Source organism: Ambystoma mexicanum, chromosome 2p (assembly GCF_040938575.1).
Source record: "Ambystoma mexicanum isolate Mex_15411 chromosome 2p, UKY_AmexF1_1, whole genome shotgun sequence".
NCBI classification, from domain to species: Eukaryota; Metazoa; Chordata; class Amphibia; order Caudata; family Ambystomatidae; genus Ambystoma; species Ambystoma mexicanum.
The window spans coordinates 543,524,583-543,547,259 of record NC_090923.1 but is presented as its reverse complement, the minus strand read 5'-3'; the positions used below and the strand labels follow the sequence as shown (position 1 = coordinate 543,547,259).

The following is a 22,677-nucleotide window of genomic DNA, read 5'->3' as shown; positions in this document are numbered from 1 at the left end:
GAATTTACCCTTCTACGCCTTGCCACTGCTGCAAACCTCTCTACACCATAGTACCAATATTTAACCAGTACGAGGGTCTGCGCACCTACCCACATTGGGGATAATTTCTCGGTGTCTTTACTATCATATCAGATCATATTGATGTACTGTCCCTGAATTTACCGATCTGGAGGTAGAACGAGAGGAAATTGGCTACAGTATCATTGTTCGGTGCATATGTATTAATAATGCAGAACTCTGTTTGCTCCATACGCCCTTGGATAATCATCATGCTGCCCTCGTCGTCTCCAAAAGTCTTCAGGACTTTAAATGATACAGACAGCGTCTCTCCTCGCTCCTGGTTCGCCTCCCTCGGCACCACGCTGAGCGTCCTTATACTCCGCTGATATTGTCCGCCACTCATAATTGTTATATGGTAATCGAACCTCTCTGCAGAACTGCTCCCACACAGCCGTTCTCTGGGAATTGGCTATTGTATGCCTCTTCTGTTTCTACTTTGTTCTGCAGAGCCTTAGTTGTGTCCGGCCACCGACATTTTTTTGTCACCTTGCTGGTCCGGATGTCTTTTTTGCTTGCTTGTATCTCTGCAAGCAGCACTCCTGCAACGTTCTTTCTTCACATGAGTATGCCCGCCGTATTCATGCACCGGATGGTGCTATATGGAGGATTGGCACACGCTGGGGCCAATATTGCAGGCCAGGATCGATCCGGATAGTTGAATAATAATAATCACACGCTATGTAGTGCTTCATGGTGGATTTACCATGTTTTGAAGAGCTGTAATAATAGGTGTGACTATGTCCCAATTTGATGGTTCTCAAATTATGGACCTTAGAGGGAAGGTCCTCCCTGCCAGTATTTGAACTTCCGAAGAGCTGGCTGGCTCCATGTATGAGGCGACCACTTAACTCGCTGAGAGATCCACTCAGAGCAGACTAAATATTTATGAGCCTGCTCCCATAGAGGTGCAGAGAGAAGCTTCATGTCCACTGGGGATATTGAATCGTTCAGCAGGGAGTGACTTTCGCAGGTCTCGACAAAATAGTCAACAATAACAATGGTCTACTGGGGGAGTCATTAAGCTTTCTATCCAGACAACTGCCTCAAATTAAAAGCTTCTTTCTCCAGTTAAGACGTTGCATGAAACACATGGGTTTTCTTTGGTTTATGAAAAGAAATGTTAAATGAGGATCTATATTTAATTCTCGGTTCTGGAGAGTATTTCTGAGCAAAATATGTTTGTCCATTATTTTCCATTGTTAATGAATGTACCAAAGCTCTTACCTTAAAGTGAAAGCAGCCATTGTAACCTTCTCGAAAACTCTGGTTTGGAGGCACCACTTGCTCCATGAATTCCGGATGCAATGCTAGAGAAGCGACCGCAGACACAAACCAGCAATTACCTACAATAGGAAGGTAAACGTTACAGAGACCATTACACGTCTGAGGGCAACAGTACTCACATAAACAGAGAACACCAAAGGCTAAATCAAGGGCTGGCTCAGCTCCATACGCAAAATAGTAATCATATTAAATAAAAAAGACTAAGAAGCAAGGCAACCTGCAGGAGGAAGCGCTCAGGATAAGCAGAAAAGGAAACTACGTGAAAAGGGCCAAAATGCTGAACAAGATGTGTGGTTTTTTACAGTAACTTTTACTGTAATGAAATTGAGTCAGCAGAGAACAACTCGAGGACATTATTTGAAATCTATAGAAGTCTTGAGAAACCAGCAGTAAGCCTTTGCTAATAAAATCACATTGGGTCGCTCCAAGATTTCTGACTCCTTGAAGCAAGATAGAAATGATTTGCCTCTGACTTCCCAAAGCAAATTCCCTCAGAACCCGGATTTCTCTTTCTCACACGTATTGGAAGAAGTGTTGCAAAAGATTCTTAAATCAATGTGCCCTACATCTTTTTTAGAGGAGGTCCTTCCACTTAAATTCATCTTACGAAATCCCAACATATTTGTCCCGTTTCTAGTATGCTTTGTAAATTCTTCCTTTAGTCATGAAAATGCCCCAGACATTATCAAACATGTAGTGGTTACCCACCTGCTAAAAACACACGGGCGCAGACCAAATGATCCGGCCAATTTGTGCCCTATTACCAACATGTTCTTCCTTCTGAAAATCATTGATAAAATCGGAAAAAGTTACTGCTCCAACAACATCTGGAAAACACAAATATCTTCCATCGAAATCAATCTAGCTTCTGTACACTCCATGGCACAGAAAGTGCGCTACTAGATCTGCAGACACACATGCTAAGCATCATGGATGATAGCAAATCAGGGCTCTTAATACTTTTAGATTGGGCTGCTGCGTTTGATTTGTTAGATCACAAGTGCCTACTGGACTTTCTATCTACCTTTTGTGAATGTTCCAGAGAAGCGACAAATTGGATTAGCTCTTTACTAAGCAATAGGAAATCACGGGTGTGTTGGGATGACACTTCTTCAGATACTGAGCAAATACGTGGTGGCATTCCACAGGTAGCATGCCTATCTCCAACATTGTTCAATCTGTACATTAAGCCCCTTTGTGACCTTCTCACCACCTTGGACATCCACTTCACCAATTACGTGGACAATGCTCAACTCCAGGGCCAAATTATGCTCTGAATACTCTCATATGAGCATTGAAAACAATTGTTCCCATATTAAGGATAAAGTAAAAATGCTGGGTGTGCATATGAATGCCTCTGTGAGCTCCGATACGCATGCTGGTGGTGTAGTTGGAAGTACACAGTATCACCTGGAGGTGTTGAGGCATGCAAAACTGCTCTGTCTCTCAAAAAACAGATAATGTTGGTTAGGGCAATCATTATGCCCTGCCTATATTCCTGCAATGCCCTCTTGGTTGGTGAAAGTAACAGCAGTGTAAGGAGACTGCAGGTACTACAAAACTAAGTTGTGCGCAACATTTACAATATCCCTAAGAGAGGGTATGTTTCATATGCCAGGAAGAAACTTCATTGGCTGACTGTGTCGGCAAGAATACATTTCAAGGCCTTTTCTTTGACCCACAGATGCATTCACAGCAATGCCCCTGCTTACTTAAAAGGAACAAACTAAACTTTATGTTCTCTCTAGGTGACTTCCTTCGAGCTTGAGTGGTCTGTTGACTGTTCCCAGGACCAAAGAATTCTGAGGCCTTGGTCGATCTTGTTCTGTCCTTACCACCCAGGCTTGGAACATTGTACCCTTAGCACTACATTTGGAAACGCGCTAATTAGTGTTCCGAAAGCACTTAAAAACACACTTATTCGATTGACCAATCTTTTGATCACTAGTTGATTGGTTATTAATCTTTTCTGGAGGTATATGTTCTGTCCTATCTTGCAAGCCCCTTGTGTATTTGTAGCCCCCTGATGCTTGCGAGCTTTGCCACTTTATAATTATATTTTTTTAAAGATGGTATTGCCTATTTTTGTTTGTTCATATGCCATTGTACATATATTAATATGACCTGTGTATTTAGACCCCCTGGCCACAGTCTCAACTCCATTCTTCTTAAGAATAGCTCTGCCTGTTGTGCCATTTAAAAGGTCAGTGTAATGGTATTTTTACAACATCACCCCACACACAAAGGCCATAATACAAAATACTCCTCGCCTTGCAACTTAACTAGACAAATGGCACTCTGACAGGGCAGACTGCAATGCCAGCCTTCTCCCTTCTCAATTTCCCTCTATGACACCAAACCCAGTCTACGCTTCCAATGTCATCTTGCAGTAAGTAGCCCCTAAACATGTTGGTCATTTGCCCTCAGCAATATAGGCTTAGAGACTGAGTGACAATCTATTTGCTACAGGGCAAAAAAAAATAACATACCACTTTGAAATAGATTATAGACATGTTAATGTTAAAAGATATTTATACCATGCACTATCACCACTGGAGTGGTCCCCTGGTGCTCTGGCAGCTCTGAAAAAGGGATGGGGTGGGAGATTTACTGGGAATAAACTGGGAATAAGCTGGAAAAGTGCAAGAGAGCAGTGATGTGCTGTTGGTAGCCTCAGGCAGGTGGGTCCGTTGGCTGCGATTAGGGTGTTTTACGCTTGGTAGTCGTGTGCTGTTGTGCGAGTCTTTGTGTGGTTTGTTTTATTGTTGCAGTGTAGTGAAGTTTGTGTGGATTGTTGTGTTGTAGGCTTGTGGTTGCGATTGGTTAGAGTTTGAGAGGTGTATGCAGAAGGTTGAAATTGTTAGTGGATTGGTTAATTGGCATTGCTGGCCTTGCAATTATGTCTAGGTGTGATGCTTACTGGGCATACAACATGTGATGTGACTATACAATGTGATGCACACTAGGCATAAAATAAAATGCATAAGAGTGCATGTGCTGCTTTAGAATTACTATTTTCAATCAGATGAAGACGTTGTTCTATACCAAGACCCAGTATCAGTTTAGTAGCCCTGCCAATGCATAGAGGGCATTCAACATTCATGTAAACATACTAATTAAAGCAGACATTACAGGGACTGATAACATCAAGGTCATAGCATAGTTTCTGGCTGAGAAACATTTAATAAGCATTCACTCTTTACCATTGCCCACTAAAGCAAGTGGAGTAGCTGCTCTACTCAGTGTGTCCTGCAGGTTTCATGCTTAATAACAGAGCTTACGTTATATGCATACCTCAAAGTTCTTCAGTTGTGAAATGTAGAAATACCACACATAGATCCACAAGCAAACTTTGGGGATGAGATGCATAAAAGACCACAAATCTTGACGATTGCACCACATTTTCTGCATTCATCATAAAACCCCCTTATGAACTCTTCATGCATCCTTTATTTATTTTGTTGCCTTCTCTTGTGATATTTCCACTCTAGCCAGCACCACACTCCCCAGTGAGAGGAAGGAAAAGAAAAAGCGAGAGAAGGCAAGAGAAAAAGAATGAAGGGGGAAAAGGAAAAGACAGCGATGTAGATGGAGAGAGAGATAGAGAAAGATGGCGGCAGAAAGACAGAATGATAAGTCAGAAACTGAGTCCAACACTCAGACTAGGACAAGGACTAGGAAAAGGACTGGGGAAACGCTGTGAGGAGCACTATGCCTGATACGCACTGGCAATGGGACTAGGACCATTACAAGGACTAAGATGTTGATGAGGATGGAAACTCACACTTTGCGGAGGAATAGGACTGTGATGAGCCTATGACTGATGAGGTTTAGGACTGCGATGAGGACTAATGACACAAAAAGGATTAATAGAGCAGGACTGCAATGAAGACTAGCATTCTGATGAGGACTAGAACTGTGATGAAGAGTAGAATAATGGGGACTAGCACAAGAATTGTTACAAGGACTAGGGGCGAATACTATAAGTTGTTGAGGACTAGCACTGTGACAAGGATGAGGACTGATGAAAACAGGGAATTGTCCACAACTATGCCAATCACGAGAAATAGGGCATTGACGGGGACTAGGGCTGAGCACTATAATTGTTGATTGATAGAAATGTGATGAGACCATGGACTGTGACAATGACTAGGACTGACTCGGACTATGAGGAGGTCTGGAGCTGGGATGTTGATTAGGTCTCGGACAACGGTTAGGATGATGACGAAGACAAGGGCTGTGACATGGAGTAAGACACTGATGAAGATGAACACTCACAGGGATGTGGACTAGGACTGTGATGAGGACTAGGACAGAATCTATGACAGTAACAAGTGCCAATGCTGTGACAAGGACTAGGGATGTGAAAAGGATAAGGACTTTGACTGCAACACTGACTAGGACTGAGACAAATAACTAACAATGCATTGAAGACTGGAGCTGCACAGAGGTCAGTGATGAAGATGCAGGCTACGACTGTGATGAGGACTAGAATGGGGTCTAGGACAAGGATTTAGACTGTGACAAGCACTCAAGGAAGTCAAGAACTAGGAATGTGATGAGGACTAGGGTGATGACTGAAGAGGACTGTGACAAGGATCAACACTTTGACAAGGACTAGAAAATGACTGACAAGAACAAGGGCTGTGACGAGAACTAGGACTATGATGAGAACTAGGACTAGGACTGGGCCAGGGCTAGTTTAGGGATGAGAACACAAACTGTGATAAGGACTAGAGTGTAAATGGGTTAGGACTGATTAACTGTAACTAGCACTGTGACGAGGACTGTGACAAGGAACAGAATTAGGACTTTACCTGGAGTGTGTGCTGCAATTTTCAATTGATTACTCGTTCTTGCTTTCAGACATGCTAGATATTACAAACTAGGGCAAGGGACTAGGACAAAGGTTCAGAGTAGGGACTAGGATCAGAGACAAGGACAAGAGAATATGATAAGAAACTAGGACTATGACTACAGACTGGTATGAGGCACTAGGGCAGAACACTTGGGCTAGGATGAGAGATGATGACTAGTTACACAGATGAAGGACTGGATGAGAGACCAGGATTAGAGATTGATACGAAGGACTAGGGCAAGGAACTCAGATGCCGAGACACTAAGGGCCTCATCACGAGTTGGGCGGTAGCCATTAAATCCAGCGGAAACTGTATTAGTGCCGGCAAAACTGCTCCGCTGGATCACAAATGCAAAAACCTGTCCGTGATATTACAGCCGGTTGAAAAAACAGGAAGCTGTGATAGCGCCGACTGTAATAGTGCCAGCAACCAAACGCGCTATTAGCGACCTATCACAAGTACAGCGTTGGCGCACTTACCGCCGAAAAACCAGCCCAAATACCACTGAAAATACCCCCAGCCAATTTCTGGAAGTAAAAAAACACATGAGACAGCAATAAGGGCCCAGGTGGAAACAATGCACACAAGAGGCTTACACAAGAGCCACCCATGGCCCACATACCCTCCCCAACACCATTTACCAACACCATTTAGCCATTAGGAACAGGGAGGAGATAGCAGTAAGGGCCCAGGTGGAAACAATGCACACAAGAGGCCTACACAAGAGCCACCCATGGCCCACACACCATCCCCAACACCACATGTTCATTTGGAGTCGGGAGCCTTGCTGTGGAAATGTACAAAAGAGGCCTGAAAACCAGCCCAGTGCCCTGGGGGCACAGGGGGCGGTGGGGAATAGGAGACCAGCACCAGAAAGGCAACCAGCCACTCCCATGGTCAGGCCAACACCCTGGGCCCTGACTGATGGGCAGTTGGTGTCTTGAGAACAGCTTGGACAGGGCAACCATCACCCAGTTACTGGACACAATCCAGGGTGAGCTAGCTAGCCGGATATCCATCAGTACCACTGTGCCCCCACTTGTGAAGTTTGTGTCCATCCCACAGTGCCTCAGGACTGGCAGCTTTCAACACACAGTTGCCATGATGCATGGTATGGCCCAGTCCACCTTCAGTGCCTTGCTGGGACAGGTGCTGGATGCTCTCCTGCTCCATGTCAATGAGCACATTGCATTGCCAGCCACACAGGCCAACCAAGTCAAGGCACAGTTCCATGCCATTGCCCAAGTACCGAACATCATTGCATCCCTAGACTGCATACATGTTGCCCTTGTAGCACCCCGGACCATGAGGCAGCCTACAGGAACCGGAAGAGTTTCCATTCCCTCAACGTGCAGATGACCTGTAGCCCTGACCTGACTCATCCACTGCGGCGCCTGCTACCCAGGTCCTACCCACGACTCCATGGTGCTGCGCTGCAATACCCTGCCAGCCTACATGGAGAGGCCAATGCACATGGATGTTGGGTGAGTATAATTCATGCATAAAATGCATGCCAACGTTCACCGGATTGGGGTGGGGGGCAAACACACAGTAATCCTTGCATGCCACTAGGAGACACAGCCAGCACTAGCACAGCACCACTTCCATGTATGTGTGTCACACAAGGACCCCTTCACACGTTCCACACAGCAGAACACACAGAAGGTGAAAGTCACACACTTGTGAATTCACATATGTAAACACAACAACCACAATGCATCTTGTCTGTGTTGCAGTGCTGCTACTCACCCTGACATCCAAGAACAATCTCACCATGCGCACCACAGAGGAGTGCCAAGTGAGTCCAATGGAAAACACAGCCACAGAACCACTGTAGATGGGCAGGTGAAGTCACAAGCATGAACATCCCTGAGATAGTGACCCCTGAATGGCCATTTACATGCCTGGCCAAATGTTGATTAATGTGCAAAGTAGCAAACGCGACACCAGCAATAGGGACAGCCACAACCCATCACCCAACAATATTGTACGTGAAGAGGCAGATAAGACGGGACCCGCACCCCGAAGTAAGGGATGCACCATTGTGGCAGTGAGACTCAGGGGGTGGTGCATGCAGTGAGTTACATATAAGGCACATGGCGCACATTGCAGACCACACACAGTGCACATGAAGACACCATATTGAAATGCAAAATGTACACATGACCGTACTTGTTCTGCAGGAGTGTCACACACATATTCATTAACATAGTCTTTGATACACTGCTGCATGTACATTGACACCTAGTGCATGTAAATCCAACCTGCCACATAACACCTTACTCATTTACACAGACTGCAAGTATAGGTTACCACATGCATGTCCCTAAAGATAATGGATGCATACCAATATTTCAATTAGATAGCATGTACCCGTTGCACACATACATGGACATAGTGCTCATTGAATTGAAGTGTAACCCTTGCACATCCACATAACCAACCTAGGCCTAATGTACACGTTGTGTCCCCTGTAGGTGAATCTGGATATCTGCAGTACACATGGCCTATGACCCCTCTGAGTAATTCACAAACTCCAGCAGAGCTTTCATATAACATTGCCCATAGACTTACAAGCATCTGTGTGGAAATGGCATCTGGATTGCTGAAGGCACGTTTCCAGTGCTTAGACTGTATGGGAGGGGCAGTATGTATCTACCAGTGAAAGTGGACAAAATCATCTTCACCTGTGCCATGATGCACATCTGTTACCGCAGGCATGTGCCACTGCCCTGGATGCTGATGGCCAACCACCTGGGGATGGGAGGGACGATGAGCATGTGCCCGTAGCCAGGACAAATGCACACAGGGATGGTCTGAGTGAGGGGAGGTTGGCCAGACAGGCGTTGAGTGGCAATTATTTTTGAGCTGGTGGATGGGTACAGGTCACAAATATCACTTGTAAAATAAAGAGCACTTTAACGCAATCAGGAATGTCTGTGCTTTCTATGCATTGCGACCCGGATTTATTTTTTGTGGAACAAACTCCCCTCCCCCCTGATTCACTACAGGACACAATCCCCCCTCCTCCTGAAACACCCCAGCACACAATCTCCACCTCCCCCCATGAAAAATGCCAGCACACAACCCCTCCCATCCCCCCCGAAACACCCCAAAAAAGTGCAGGTGGGTTCATGTGCCCAGTCCTAGACCCAACTGTGATATGTCCATCTATGATGCTTGTGGACGCTTGCCACGTCCTGATCCCTCTGGTGAGTGACGTGGGAGAATGCACAAGGAACGTCGCATGGGCAAACCCTTCAGGGATCCCTCTGTGGGTGTCGTGGAGGTTGATGGGATTGCTCCTACAAACTGCAGCTGCTGGCGGAGCAGACGGTTCGCCTCCCGCATCTTCTCTGCATGAGCAGACTGGCCCTCACACAGCTCACAGACTCTCTGTCAAATCTAGTCAGTGCCGCTGTACAGCCCTCAATCACTCTACGGGTACAGGCATTGTTAAGCGCCACGGTCTTGGCTGCATTACGAATGGCACAGTTTATTGCCTTAATGTGGTGGTTGTGGTCAGCCACCATGGCCTCAATTTCCCGCTGGCGTTCCTCTATTACATCCAGCCGTCCCATTACAGCAGCTCCCATGATTCTGGGTCTGTCAGGTGTGGTGTTGATAGGCCTGAAAGGTCTGCGAGGAGTGGTAGGGGAGCAGACGGTGGACATGGCGGCCGGTCTGGTGGGGCTGCCGCGGTTGGAGAGGCTGTCTTCAGGGGAGCCATAAGAAGGGGTGTCCACATCGTGCAATGGTGTGCGGGCACGGCATACACGTGCAGGGACATGGGAAGTGTGTGTTTCCACTGAAACCTGCTCTGGGGGCCCTTGGGGTATGCCCATCTCCTGAGTGCCACTCGGGCTGGGTGAGAACACCAGTGCAGCGTGTTGTTCCTCAGTGGATGTGTGGTCCTCATCCGTGTTTGTTCCACTGGTGGCTACCTCCACATCCTACAAACCCCTGGAGGCTTCCAGCTTTTGAGGCAGTGACACCCTGCAGCTTTTTGAACATTGAGTCGGTCTGACTGAGCTGCGGTGGGGTGACCTGGGATGTGTCCTGCGCCTAGCCTTCTCAGGCCGGTCCCTTTGCAGGGTGGCGGTGCTGGTTGATGCGTATCTGGGCATGCGGCTGGATGTGCCGGCTTCTCCCGCATCAACATTTCCCTGATCGCTGCATGCCTGCAGGGTACATTGGGTGTGGTATGAGTTTAGGGCAGCTTACATTTGTACCATGCATTTCATGCTTTACAGTGGGTTAGGGAACATTTTTTATCATGCTTGGCCATTACATATTTGTTATTCGCTATGTTGTGATTGCTGGAACGTGCTACAGGGAGGGACACTGCTCTGACATGTTGGTGTATCATCTTCAGATGCCTGTTGTGCATGCACAGCTCCCATGGCGCTGTACGTGAGGTGGGGGGGGGGGGGAATTTGATACGCACGCACACATCACGTAGTTGTGGCCTGGCCATGGATCTGTTTCCCTTGGGGCCAACATTGATACATTGTAGATCAAAGGGGGTGGGGGACGTTTCTCAGCTGCAGTCTCCTGGGTACTGGTGCCAGCCTCTGCTCCTCCGACTCCCTCAATTGTGCCCATGTCTATTAGGATGGTCATCTGCTCCTCCCAATGTGTGAGCTCCGGTGGTGGGGGCCCTCCTCCAGTCCCCATGCTCTCGCTCCTGTGCTGGGCCAGGTGCCCATGGACACAGACCCGCAAGTCGTTCACCCGCTTCCGGCAGTCCTCCCCGTCACTGGGCACACGGCCCACAGCTGACACCTTCTAGCTCACTTGTCTCCAGATCTGTTTTCGCTGCTGTGCACTCATCTTACGCTGTTGTGGGCCATACAGCTCTTCTTGATGGCCCATGACCTCCTCCACAAGTATAGCAAGTTCTTGATCAGAAAACTTGGGTACATTCCTGGGACATGTTTCAGGATTTTGAAGCGTGGATGGCTTACAGGGGCTGTGATTTTCGGTGGATTGTGATTTCCAAAATGGCCGCTGCTTTATTTTCCGTTCCGGTGGTGACGCCTTTCCCGTGGCGCTATTAGCGCGGTAGCTCAATGGTAGCTCAATAAATGCTGTATTTTCGAGTTCGCAGCCACCTTTTCCACTGGACGCTATTTGCGTTAATGTCAAGGCCGTGCGCGCGTGCATGCCAACTCCTGATCTGGCGTTGTTTACGCCACACATCGCGGCATTAACGCAAATAGCGCTCAGTGGATATTACGCTGGGAATACCGCCCAACTCATGAGGAGGCCCTAAGACTGGGGACTAGGATGAATAAGAGACAGAGGCGGGTGTGCGACTAGTACGGGTGAAGTCCAGGATGGATGACAGTGCAGAAACCCACTGCACATCACGTATTCCAACTGGGAGACAGTAAGCAACGTTAAACAAGATTTATTTCCATACAGTTGTGCGTTCATTTGTTTACAAACCAGCACAGTATCCCCACCCCAAGCACATTGGCCCTGAGCACAGACACCTCATGGTGTTATACAGTTTTACACAATGAACATCATTCAGAAAAGTGAGTAAGATAAATTTAGTTTGTTAAATTAACAATGGACTTCATAACAGGATATCCTGGGTTCAGGCTTTATGGGACTATCTGTGCTTGATGCAATATTTTTCAGCCCGTCCATGTGACAATGACTACCTGCTATTCTGGAGCTTAATATCACATCTAATAGTACTAAAACTGTGGATCCAGCATTTGTGGGACAGCCATTCCTGTTCTCAGGTAGCTAGACTCACCTTCTTGATATAATGTGGGACTTGCAGGTAGGGGTTCCTATGCCTCAGATGGTGGCTTATTTCATCCTCATCATTTGTATTTTGTATTTGTATTTTGTTTATTTATAGTGCGCACCTTGCCCCGGGGCATCTGGGTGCATGTTTAAAGAGGCGGTTAAACGTTACAGCAAATAGATACACTATACATTTTTACACATATTTACATAGCACTTGTGTGTGTGGGCACTTGTGCATTTTACCAACCAATCACTATCAGTTCCCCTAGTATGGCTGAGGCTTGTCCTTGTCTCTATGTCCTTGCCAAAATGAGGGCTGCCATGTTACACTGTCTGAGGCTCATGTTAATCCACAGACCTAAAGTCAAATGCCACCCGCTTCCACATACACACATTCTGTGCCTTGAAGCACACATGTCAATTTATATTTCAATATATGCTTATTCCCACACATTTTCAAAATGTAGCTTTTATTCTGCACTTTGTGTCCCTCTTCAAAACTCTTCCTGGGCCTCATCAGACCCTTAAAACTAGCTCTCCATTTTTTAACTGTACGTCAGCAGAAAACACCCATTTCAGTAAAATGTGAACATTGAGTAAAAATCTATTAACATCTTAGATTAGAGTTAATTGTTGACCGCTAAAAATAGTCGGCCGCACCTCACTCAGACTGTTACGAAAATGATAATTCCTTTGAGAGATAGGTCAATTAGCTCCCGAACCCAACAACTCCTGTGTTTGCCATAGATTAAAACTAAGTCTCAGGAACCAATTCCGACATCTGTGGCAGGGGAATTTCATTAAGTAGTTGGGAACAGAGTAAAGTGTCTTACTCTTCCAATAAAAACATTTTTTAAATCTTATATTCTTTACATATAATGTCTGAATCCAATCATATTGCCATAATTTACCTTTTGCTCTGTCTGGTGCTGATACAAGAGTATCCCTAGAGATACCCACGGCCTCCATCACCTTATAACAGTCATCCCTCTATTTATGTGCCAATCAATCTGTCTCCGCCCTAAAAAGGACCCTCAAAGTTGACAAAATCCCGTTGGTATGTCCCAGTAAACATTTGCTCAGAAGAGTCAAGGCTCGCCATCTTACAAACGTTGCTAATGAGAGGAGACCCAGCTTGTATCGAATGATCTGAACTGGGACGCCTTGAGTTAGGGCAAGCACCTTCTTCCAATATATACCTTCTAGTCAGTTCCAATTGACAGCATTCATTTAGTTTCTGCACTGTATATCAGCATCGGAACTACTTTTTGTTTGTAATAAATAATAACCAGGTTTCGTATCTCCCATGTATGATTTGAACCTGCGCAACTGCTGTCCTTGCCTTCTCTTTGAAGTCCTCCCAATAAGGCACTTCCCTAACATTGTCATTGGTACAGACCCCCAAATATATATACTCTTGTATCAGTTGCAAAGAAGCCTTATTCAAAAACCAAGTAAATGAATGCTTTTTCCCCTGACTTTTTTTGTGGATAAAATCATGATATTCGATTTTATTTACATTTATTTTAAGCCCATTTTTAACTGTGTAGAATTCTAACCTTGTATGTTGGAGTTGAAGTCCCACTGGGATCTGATCCAATAAAATTAAATCATCAGCATATAAAAGCCACACAGTGGAAGACCACCCAATCTAGGAGGGAAAGACCGCACAGAATTCAGGTAATCACCGAAGTCAGCAATGAAGTGGTTAAATAAAGCAGGGGACAAAGTGCACCCCTACTTTAATCCTCTATATCTAGGAATGGATCTTGTTGAAAGACCTTGCTGGCTCAGCCTCATCTGAATTGAGGTTTCCATATACAGTGATCATATTACGGCTAAAAGGTTTTAAGTACAGCACTAAACAACAGTGCTCGTCTACTGAGTCAAAGGCCAATTTAAAGTCTATACGTGCTAAATAGACCGGTTGAGCTGAATTCAAAACTCTTTTCTTTATCAAAGAAAGAGCCATCGGATTACTAGATGTCCCTATGCCTGCCACAAAACCTGAATGATGAGAATTGAAACATGTAGCCTCCTTGACCCACCTGAGCAGGTCTCAACTAATCTAGCAAAGATCTCACCCAGGGCGTCAAGGAGGGCTATAGGCCGATAACTCTGCAGATCCTCTCTGCGACCCCTTCTTGAACATTTTAACAATTATCGATCTTTTCCAAGAAAGAGTTACTGAGTTAGTTTCAAGTATCTTAGAAAACAGTCATCAGTATTTCCACCCAGGCCTCAGGATGGGACTTAAACATTATGTTAGATAGCCCATCTGGCCAGGAGCTCTGGAATTACTGGACTTCTTAATAATAAGCAGCAGATCATCCCGATCAACAGCTAACTCCAACCAGTTAGAACTGGCCATGAGCTGGCTACCTCCACAGATGTCACAGTGCCAAAGTTATTGGAAATGTAAGAGACCCAGCCTTCTTCATCAATCGGGTTCATTTGCAGGGGCAATTGCTGACCAATCTTATTTGCGTTCAAGATAGCCCAAATTTCTGCATTCTCTTTAGAGCTTATAGCCTGCAGCATTTGCTGTGCATCCCAAAGTAACAGATTGGTTTGATGTCCTCTAAACCAATTCTTGTATTTCTGCATTAATGCTCTAAGTTCTGATGAAATCGAATGGCTGTTTCCAGCCAGCAAACCGCTCATATCAGCTCTCAATCTTCTTAGACTGAAATTCCACATCAAAATCAGGCTTACAAGAACATACCTTTTGAGAGAAGGGAACATTCTTCACATCAAACAGGTTCAGAAAACAGGTTAAGACAGGTAGCATAATCTATCACATCATCAATTAACCCCCTTGCACACTTTCATACTAATTAATCATCAAAGAGTGCAAGGCAGACAATGACCTCTGAATTCCACTTAAAACGATTCTTCCCCCACGAGACTAGCAGGTCCTGCCGATAAAAATCCCTTGTGTGGATAGGGGCCAAATCTGCCTATTTTACCATTACCAGATTATGGTCACTGCATATCTGCGGGCTTATAGGAAATTCTTCAAGCCTTGTGAAAAACCCCTGTGAGACAAAAAAATAATCAATTACGGAAGAGCCTGCAGCCTGCCATTCAAGGTGCACTGGGATATCTCCCTTGATGTTTCCATTCAACCTACAGAAGCCCCTGTCATCCATTAAGACCAACCGCCTCTAAGCTCTTGGATGTAACTTGCAAGGCTCATCCAAAATACATCTTACATTAAGGTCCCCTGCTATAATCACTGGCACAATTTCTGTATCCGCAGTGCATAGATTCAACAGTTATATAACTGCATCATAAAAGCGATCATCCTGAATACCCAAAGGATTCCAGTAAACATTTAGCAGTGCATAGGACTCTAAGGGCATACCCCGTTTGTTCAAGCGAGACAGTTTTGATAGTTGAAGGAAAGGGTTCAATGCCACCAAAAAACACAGGCTAAAACCTCTACCGGTCCAGCATGCTGTCAGCAGACCCTAAATGGCCAGCCAGAAATCCCCTTTAATGCAGGATTAAGAATTAGTGAATAGCCATCCCAACAGGGAGTTTCGCTCAACCAGGTCTCCTGGAGAAGCACTATATCAAGAGCCCATAAAGGATTATTATTCCTAACCATAAGGTGCTTAAACCCAGTATTCCAAGAGCTTATTGTGAAATGTGCGATTGCATGGGTGACAAACGGCTATTGATAAATAGATCTAGACAGTAGCGCCCAGGCAACCAGGCCCAATCGCCCCATGAATCCAACTGGAATGTTGTTGTCATTACTTCAATGTTACGAGCCTTTTCAGCAGTCAACTGTGAACAAGTCACTCTTAAATGCCGAGAGGTGACCCACCTGTCCTTTAAAGGGAAAAGGGGTACAAATGATCTGCCCAGCAAAATATTATGGATTATACAGACATCTCTCAACGAATAACCCAGTGACCCTAATTGGTCCCTTGCTGTTAACAATACTTGAGTAACTAAATTAGATGGAATATATAGTTCCACTCTATCCAGTGGCCTTAGAGTTGGGAACTCAACTTGGGCAATGCCCCTAGGGTATAGCCCTTAAAGTTTGAATCGAATCAAAAAGCCTCAATACGTTTGATCAATTCAACTTAAATGTGACATGGCACGTGCTGACCCCGAATAATTTCTAATAGTCCCCACAGGCGGGTTAGCCAATTTAGATGTAAAATGCGATCTACCCCTTCTCCTTGCAAACCCTGGGAGACCATAGAGGTTCGTTTTTTGTGACCCCTTGCCATGTGATCTCCACCCCTTGAGAACTGAATCTTTTTCAGGGCCATGTATTGCAAGAACTGATCGATGAATATTCATCAGAAACTGGGGTTTACTGCATAGTAATCTCCTCTGCTCAAGGGTCTTAAATTCAGAACCCTGTTGATCTTTGACTTTATCCAGAATGATTGTTCTCTTTAAACCATAATCTCTTGAAACTAGTTGGGCTGTCTTCAATGGCCCCCCTACAGTCGGGGTGGTAATTTCCTCCAACAGCCCCCCTGTTTCAATCGAATGGTCATACTGGAAACCCTCTGTATATTTAGAGACATTTAACAGTTCTTTGTTATCAATTGAGTCATGAATTAAGTCAACGGGCACAACAACAACCTCCTATCAACAGTCATTCATGCCAGCAGTTACTACTTTTACAACATATTTCTTTTGAACAGTCTTTTACTTTTTTCCCTTCATCTTAACATCCTGGAAAGGGTACAAATAAATTCCCTTGAGATAGAAGATGTAACACCTTTAACTGCCTTATGATTTTTTTCCTTTTTGGAGCCCTTTTGGTCCTCCCCCTATTATTACAAAAATCGTAAAGACTTGTTGGGAGGGCTCATCCACCAAGATTAATTCCCGAGACACCACCTCATCCACTATGACTTCCGACAGCTCTATCGAGGGGGGGGACACACTCAATAAGTTCAAGAGTCAAAACAGGGGATTCTTCATCCTGTGGCTTCACTGAGTGATTTGCAACTAAAGGGGGCTCTACTGCCGAGAGAGACCCTGCTGACATGGCCACAGTGACTGAGACCGAGGGCTCAAATCGCCTTGCCCTGCAGTGTTCCACTGACGTCAGATACCCTTCAATATATGCAGCTTTTGTAGTAAGAGAAGTCAGCAGGGAGACTTGATCCACAAACTATTCAAAGAATCATAAGGTTTTACTAAAATGAACAACGTGGTGTTCACAGCCGCAAGCATCATCTCCATCGTAGGTGAGGATACAGTCGGTAGACCAATTGATCTACGCAGGGTCGGATGCTCATAAGATTACAAAGAAATCGATGAAGAGTCTGGAGAATCTACATATAAAACAGGGGATCTGGAACGATTCAAATCCTGAACCATAGACAAACCATTGATAAAAGACTCTTTAAATATGTCTGCCTCTATGGGCCTCAATGGAGATTCTGCAGGCACCTGAATGTAATCCAGAATAATATCACTCAAGATGGTGCTAGCCCCTTGGTTCCTTCATTCTGTGGTAATGACCCTGAATGGGGCTTCCAAAAGAGAGATGGTTATCTTGGATACCTGAGGATACCAGTTCCCCATTCAGTAAAAGAGCCTGTGATCGAATTACTAATGATTCCATTGAGGGAGCAAACCCGTTCTCTATTTCCAATAGAATTGACATGGACTTGCCTGATTTCTGCAGGGTTTCTGATAACTGCTCCAGGTCCCCGCTCTACCCGCCACTTGTAGAGTTAACATTCCACGTTCCTTTGTAGAAGCTTCCTCCAGCAAAGCCGAATTCATAATGTCATCAAATAGAATCAACGGCTCCACCCTATCTAGTATTGGGGGACTTGCCACCACCAAAGGCAAGAGCCCATCTACATGCAAAGGCTCAACCAACCCATAAGTTACTTTTGGAATTGACAAGCAAGCTTGTATGTCCATGGCCTGAGAGGGCAGATTAGTGACCAGTGGCAAAGTCAGAGATGACAGTTTATTAGATTTCCCAGCTTGGGGCGTCAAAGGTTTAGGCAGACCCACTCCCTTAGGCATTCTAGATTTCAAGGTGTAACTGTAAAACATTAAAACACCCAAAAATATTAAAAACCGAGAACCAAAGACTGGTGAACTCACCCTCCTTCCCCACCTCACCGCAAACAGCACTCAGTGTGCACTCCGTGAGTACGCGCGGGTCTGAGATTTTATAGGACTTCTTGGGGAAAGTAGGCGGGGTTCAGCACACCCAATAAGGAAACAGCAAAACAAGACAGGGTCTTCTGAAAAGTCAGGCAATATCCTATTAGAAAGCAGTGAGGAGAGATGTAGTAAGTGTAATCTTGCAGCCTCACCAAACGCGGAATAGTCCACCAGCAAGCAGCACTGCAGAGGGAGACTCTTAGATCATGTTTGATATTATCTTTGGGGTGCATGCAACTGCCATTCAAAAGGGGCATACAGATACTATTTAGAATCAAACCTCTTTGATGTCCTTCTCAGCACATTATTGCTTCAATAGCCATTATATGGCCAGTCTTTACCTTCTCCACACATTTAATATGAATGGGGTTCTCTGGGCGACAGTACAATCGATACCCCAGTATCTTGTAAGGATTTAGAGCCTCATTACGAGGCTGGCCTATGCATGCCTGTGATACAGGCACGGCTGCCGCTGGTATTTGTTTTTCAGGTCAGACCTGGCAGGCAGAAAGGCACCCGCAAGCACAACTCCTAGTTTGCCGGTCCGGGAACTACGGTACCAGCAAGCTTACCGGTACCGTAGTTCCCGGACCGGCAAACTTGTAATGAGGCCCTGAGTCTTGTTATTCTACACATATCCTAGCTAGTTTTCCTTTGATAACCCCATTCCAGAGTTCCACTAACCATGCTGATTGTAAGTGGTATGGACATTAGAGCTTCTGTTGTATAGTCAGCATTTTGCATAGCTCTTGAATCAGTTTTTTTGTAAAATGGTTCTGCATGTCACTTTTGGTACTCTCTGGTACCTCAAACCTAGGATAACATCTCACTGCTTGCCACCAAATCTGATTTCTTGTCTATTATAATCAAAATAGCATTGCTCCTCCCTGTTGGACAATACATAAATACATATTAAAGCCTTCAGAACTGTATATTTGATAAAACCAAAAATAGTCCCCAGAGTAAAAGCTTAAAATGCAAAACAACATTGCTTCACTAGTAAGTTAAACTTTCATATCAGCACATATGAGAAACGGTTTGCCTCAGCCCAATGCCCACGTCAGCCTGTACCTGCGACTCTTATAGTGGGCACAATCCAAACATTTAATAGGTAGCTGCTGTAGGAAATGTTCAAGCAGTAGAAAACCTTGATAATCACCTTGCATTGACACCTTGCTGATGTGCTCAATACATGATTCCAATTCCATGCCATTTCAGAACATTAAAAAGCCCATCGCCAAACCACTTATGTCCTCCCAAAATCACAATTGTACCTTAATCATAAAATTGTCTACCACTGTGCCAGCCAAGAGCATTCGAATTATACATCAGCCCTCCAGGTTCTGGCTTCCTTAACTCAGGTTATTTTTAATCTTCAAAAAAATAACACCTTACCTTTTGGGGCTATGCAGTTAGTGACCTTCAGCTAATCAAACATTACCCACGAGACTGATGCCAAAAATCAGAACCTAGTTGCAGAGTTTCACTGGGTACCATGTGATTGTGGCCTCCTTCTTGAGCTCTAGAGTTGGACCCTCATCACAGTGGCCTCCTTTCTTTTGGTCTGCTAATTCTTTCAATAAACATGAACACAGTCAATTACAGGATACTGTGATTTTCCCTTCTATGTCATAGTGTCTGTGATACTGGTACTTTCTGCTCTGTCAACCCGATCAAAGCATGTGCATCTGTACATTTCCCCTTCAGCTCTTCCGTTCAGCATTTATCCCTGAAGTTCACCCTCATTACACCGTTCATGGCTAAGTATCATTTCAACACCAACAAACTGTATACACAACATATTGGGGTTCCAGACTCATACTAACATGTAGAGTGATGTTTAGCTGCCATTAATGGCCAGTGGGTGGCTAGGTTCATCCAGCTCAATTGGATCAAGACAGCTTTCTTTATCCGTGATCTATTCACATGCAATCCGTGCCATTTTACCACCCCCAAGTCCATGCCGAATTGTGTCCTCATGCTCAGCCCAAACTTTATTTTCTACTCGAAACTTAGCGTAATACCCATATAAAAGCTTTAACCAAAGCCATAGTTTTCATCTTCAGTTATTTAAGGCCATTATTCCTTTCAATCCATATACTCTGCCATATTGTGATCCATTTAATGCTCAAATTAAGTCTTCATTATGTCAACTTGACTTCTCCAGGCCTCCCACACCTCTTCTGCAAAAGGCAAAGGCCTCCAGTGATACGCCTACTCTTTCCAATCAAAACTGTGATAATGGACCTCATTACAAGTACTGTGGTGCTGTAAAGAATGGCGGCAATGGAGCGGTAACTCCGTTGCCGCCGTACTACTGCACCAAAATACCACCAAACTTGTAATGAGGCCCAATGTCACCAATTCTCACCAGTCCCTCCACTAATTAACAATCTCTATGAAGATAAATTCAAAATGTGCATCTTCTACTCAGAACCCTACATGATATAAAATCCCATTATTTACAGTGCAACGGGCGCTGCATCCCTCCAGAGGTAATCTATCATGGCGCACTTGTAAGACCTTAAGGAGCCAGGGTACCTTTTCTAGAAAGCCAATATTTGGACCTTCACACACCCACCACATCTCTATTTCAAACCATAAAATGATTAGGACACCACGTCCAGGAACCCTGTCACACACCTCACATCTTTACCCGGGTCAGATGAACATTGAGAAGAGCCAGTTGGAGTCTTTGTGTGAACTTTCTAAATCATGTATGTACAATAAAAGGGGTGCCTGAAAAATACATCCCACATGAGCAGGCTACCAATGGAGAAAAAAATCAAAATATATGAGGAATAAGAATAAAGTAGGAAGGATTAAAGTCTGGTTTAGTATGCTTGTATATGCTTAGATTCACATGCTGTGCATAAGCCGACATCTAGTGGAAGCTGCAGAGTATTACAGTTGTTGTTTTCAAAACTCGAAAAAGGGACGTCGCCAGATATATATAAATAAACAGCTGTACATGGATGAACATGTGCCGATGTAGCTCTCGCTCTCTCACTCGGCATTATCTTTGTCTCTTACTCAGTCTTTGTGGGAGAGAGTCACACTGTTAGGTACACATTTGCTAGAGCAACCCAGGCGTTGCTGACAGCTGTGAAGATAGAGAAAAAATAAAATACCTTCTGTGAATGGGGGTTGTGTTTTTTGGAAAAGCAATAGTTTGATGGCAGGGATCTGATATATTTGCACTCAGGTCACTGCCACCAGGTTTTCATCATTTGCACAGCAACGCGCGTATGGGCAAGGCAAAAGGCGGCATACACGTGTATCTTTGCAAAGCGAGTAAACGCTAACTGGCATGCAAGCATAGCAGGGAGCGTGTACAATTACAATGAAATGCTACCCGACATGCGAACATTGCAGGCAGCGTATACAATGGATCTCTGTCCGGTCTGCCTGATTTATGCTGGTACATAAAGACGGCAGACTCCATAAGGATCTCCAGCATTTGAGCCGACATAAAAATACATGCTGGTGCAAATGTTGGAGCATTTGTGTGGCGGAAAGGAAGGGAGCCGTGGAAACGCAAGTTGCGTTCCACCCCTCCTCTCCACCATACAAATTGACAAAAATGGGGCATGGCGTGAATGGAAAACTATGCCTTCCATTTACATTAAACCCAAATCCAACATGAGCTCCTAAGAATATAATGCACATTGAGACAGGAGCTCATTTTATTTTTGACAAAACTCACCTTAACATGTACATTTTTTTAAATTAAGCCATATATACTGTCTTTGGGTGCCTTAGTAAGTGGCAGGTGAGCGGAGACGCCTTTCTCCTCGTGTCTCCCTTCCCCCTCTTTCAGCCTCGTCTGATTTCTCTTTTTGCCTTCTTGCGCTCCTGCGCTCATTTCTCTCCCTTTTCTACCTGCTTTCTTTGTGTGCTTTCTCCACTCCATATAGCCCTGCCCCCACCCGCATTGTCCACCGACCTCACTACTGCAAGTGTTTGGCTTATGCAGGCCCACCTGCACTCCATTTCCATCCTGGAGTGCAGGTGGGTGGAGACCCTTTTCTCCTTCGGTCCCCCTTTCAGCCTCTGCTGATGTTTTTTGTATATTCCTTCCTACGCTCCTGTGCTCGTTTCTCCCACCTTTCTGCCCGCTTTCCTTGTGCGTGTTCTCCATCCCCATGGCCCATCCTCCTGCCCCCATCGAATTTTCTCATTAGTACACCCCCCATGGGCAGCCTCACTGCCCATTGCAGCCCCTGTGGTGAAGGGCCCAGAGGCAAAGAGCAGTTCCTACAGTTGCAGCTCCAGACTGTGTTTGCCTATGTTCAGCTCTGCTGCATGCTCCAACAGCGTCAACCAGCAGCGACTGACACGGTAAGGAAGGTGCGGGTAGAGGGAACAACCATTACTGTTCCCTATTTAACTGCCCCTCCTCTCTTATTACTCCTATTAGCAAGTCTTGCAGTCTGCTGCGCATCACTTACAGTTGTAGGTTATCAATTTCTGGTTCGAGTAGGCGTTTGTCTTAGTCACATTGGCTTTTCTCCCAATCTCTAGGAAAGTCGAATATGGC

General features: G+C 45.1%; 1 protein-coding gene across 5 annotated transcripts in view; it reads right to left on the bottom strand.

Moving 5' to 3' along the window:
• LOC138566537 (calpain-1 catalytic subunit-like) overlaps positions 1–22,677 on the bottom strand; it is an 845,562-nt gene that overhangs the window by 711,665 nt on the left and 111,220 nt on the right. For all 5 annotated transcript variants that reach the window (XR_011301953.1, XM_069643985.1, XM_069643987.1 and 2 more), the window contains one exon: positions 1,285–1,403. Coding sequence is in view for 4 of the 5 variants with exons in the window: in XM_069643985.1 (XP_069500086.1) it covers positions 1,285–1,403 (119 nt within the window). In the remaining variant the exon portion in view is untranslated. The remainder of the gene's footprint in view (positions 1–1,284; positions 1,404–22,677) is intronic.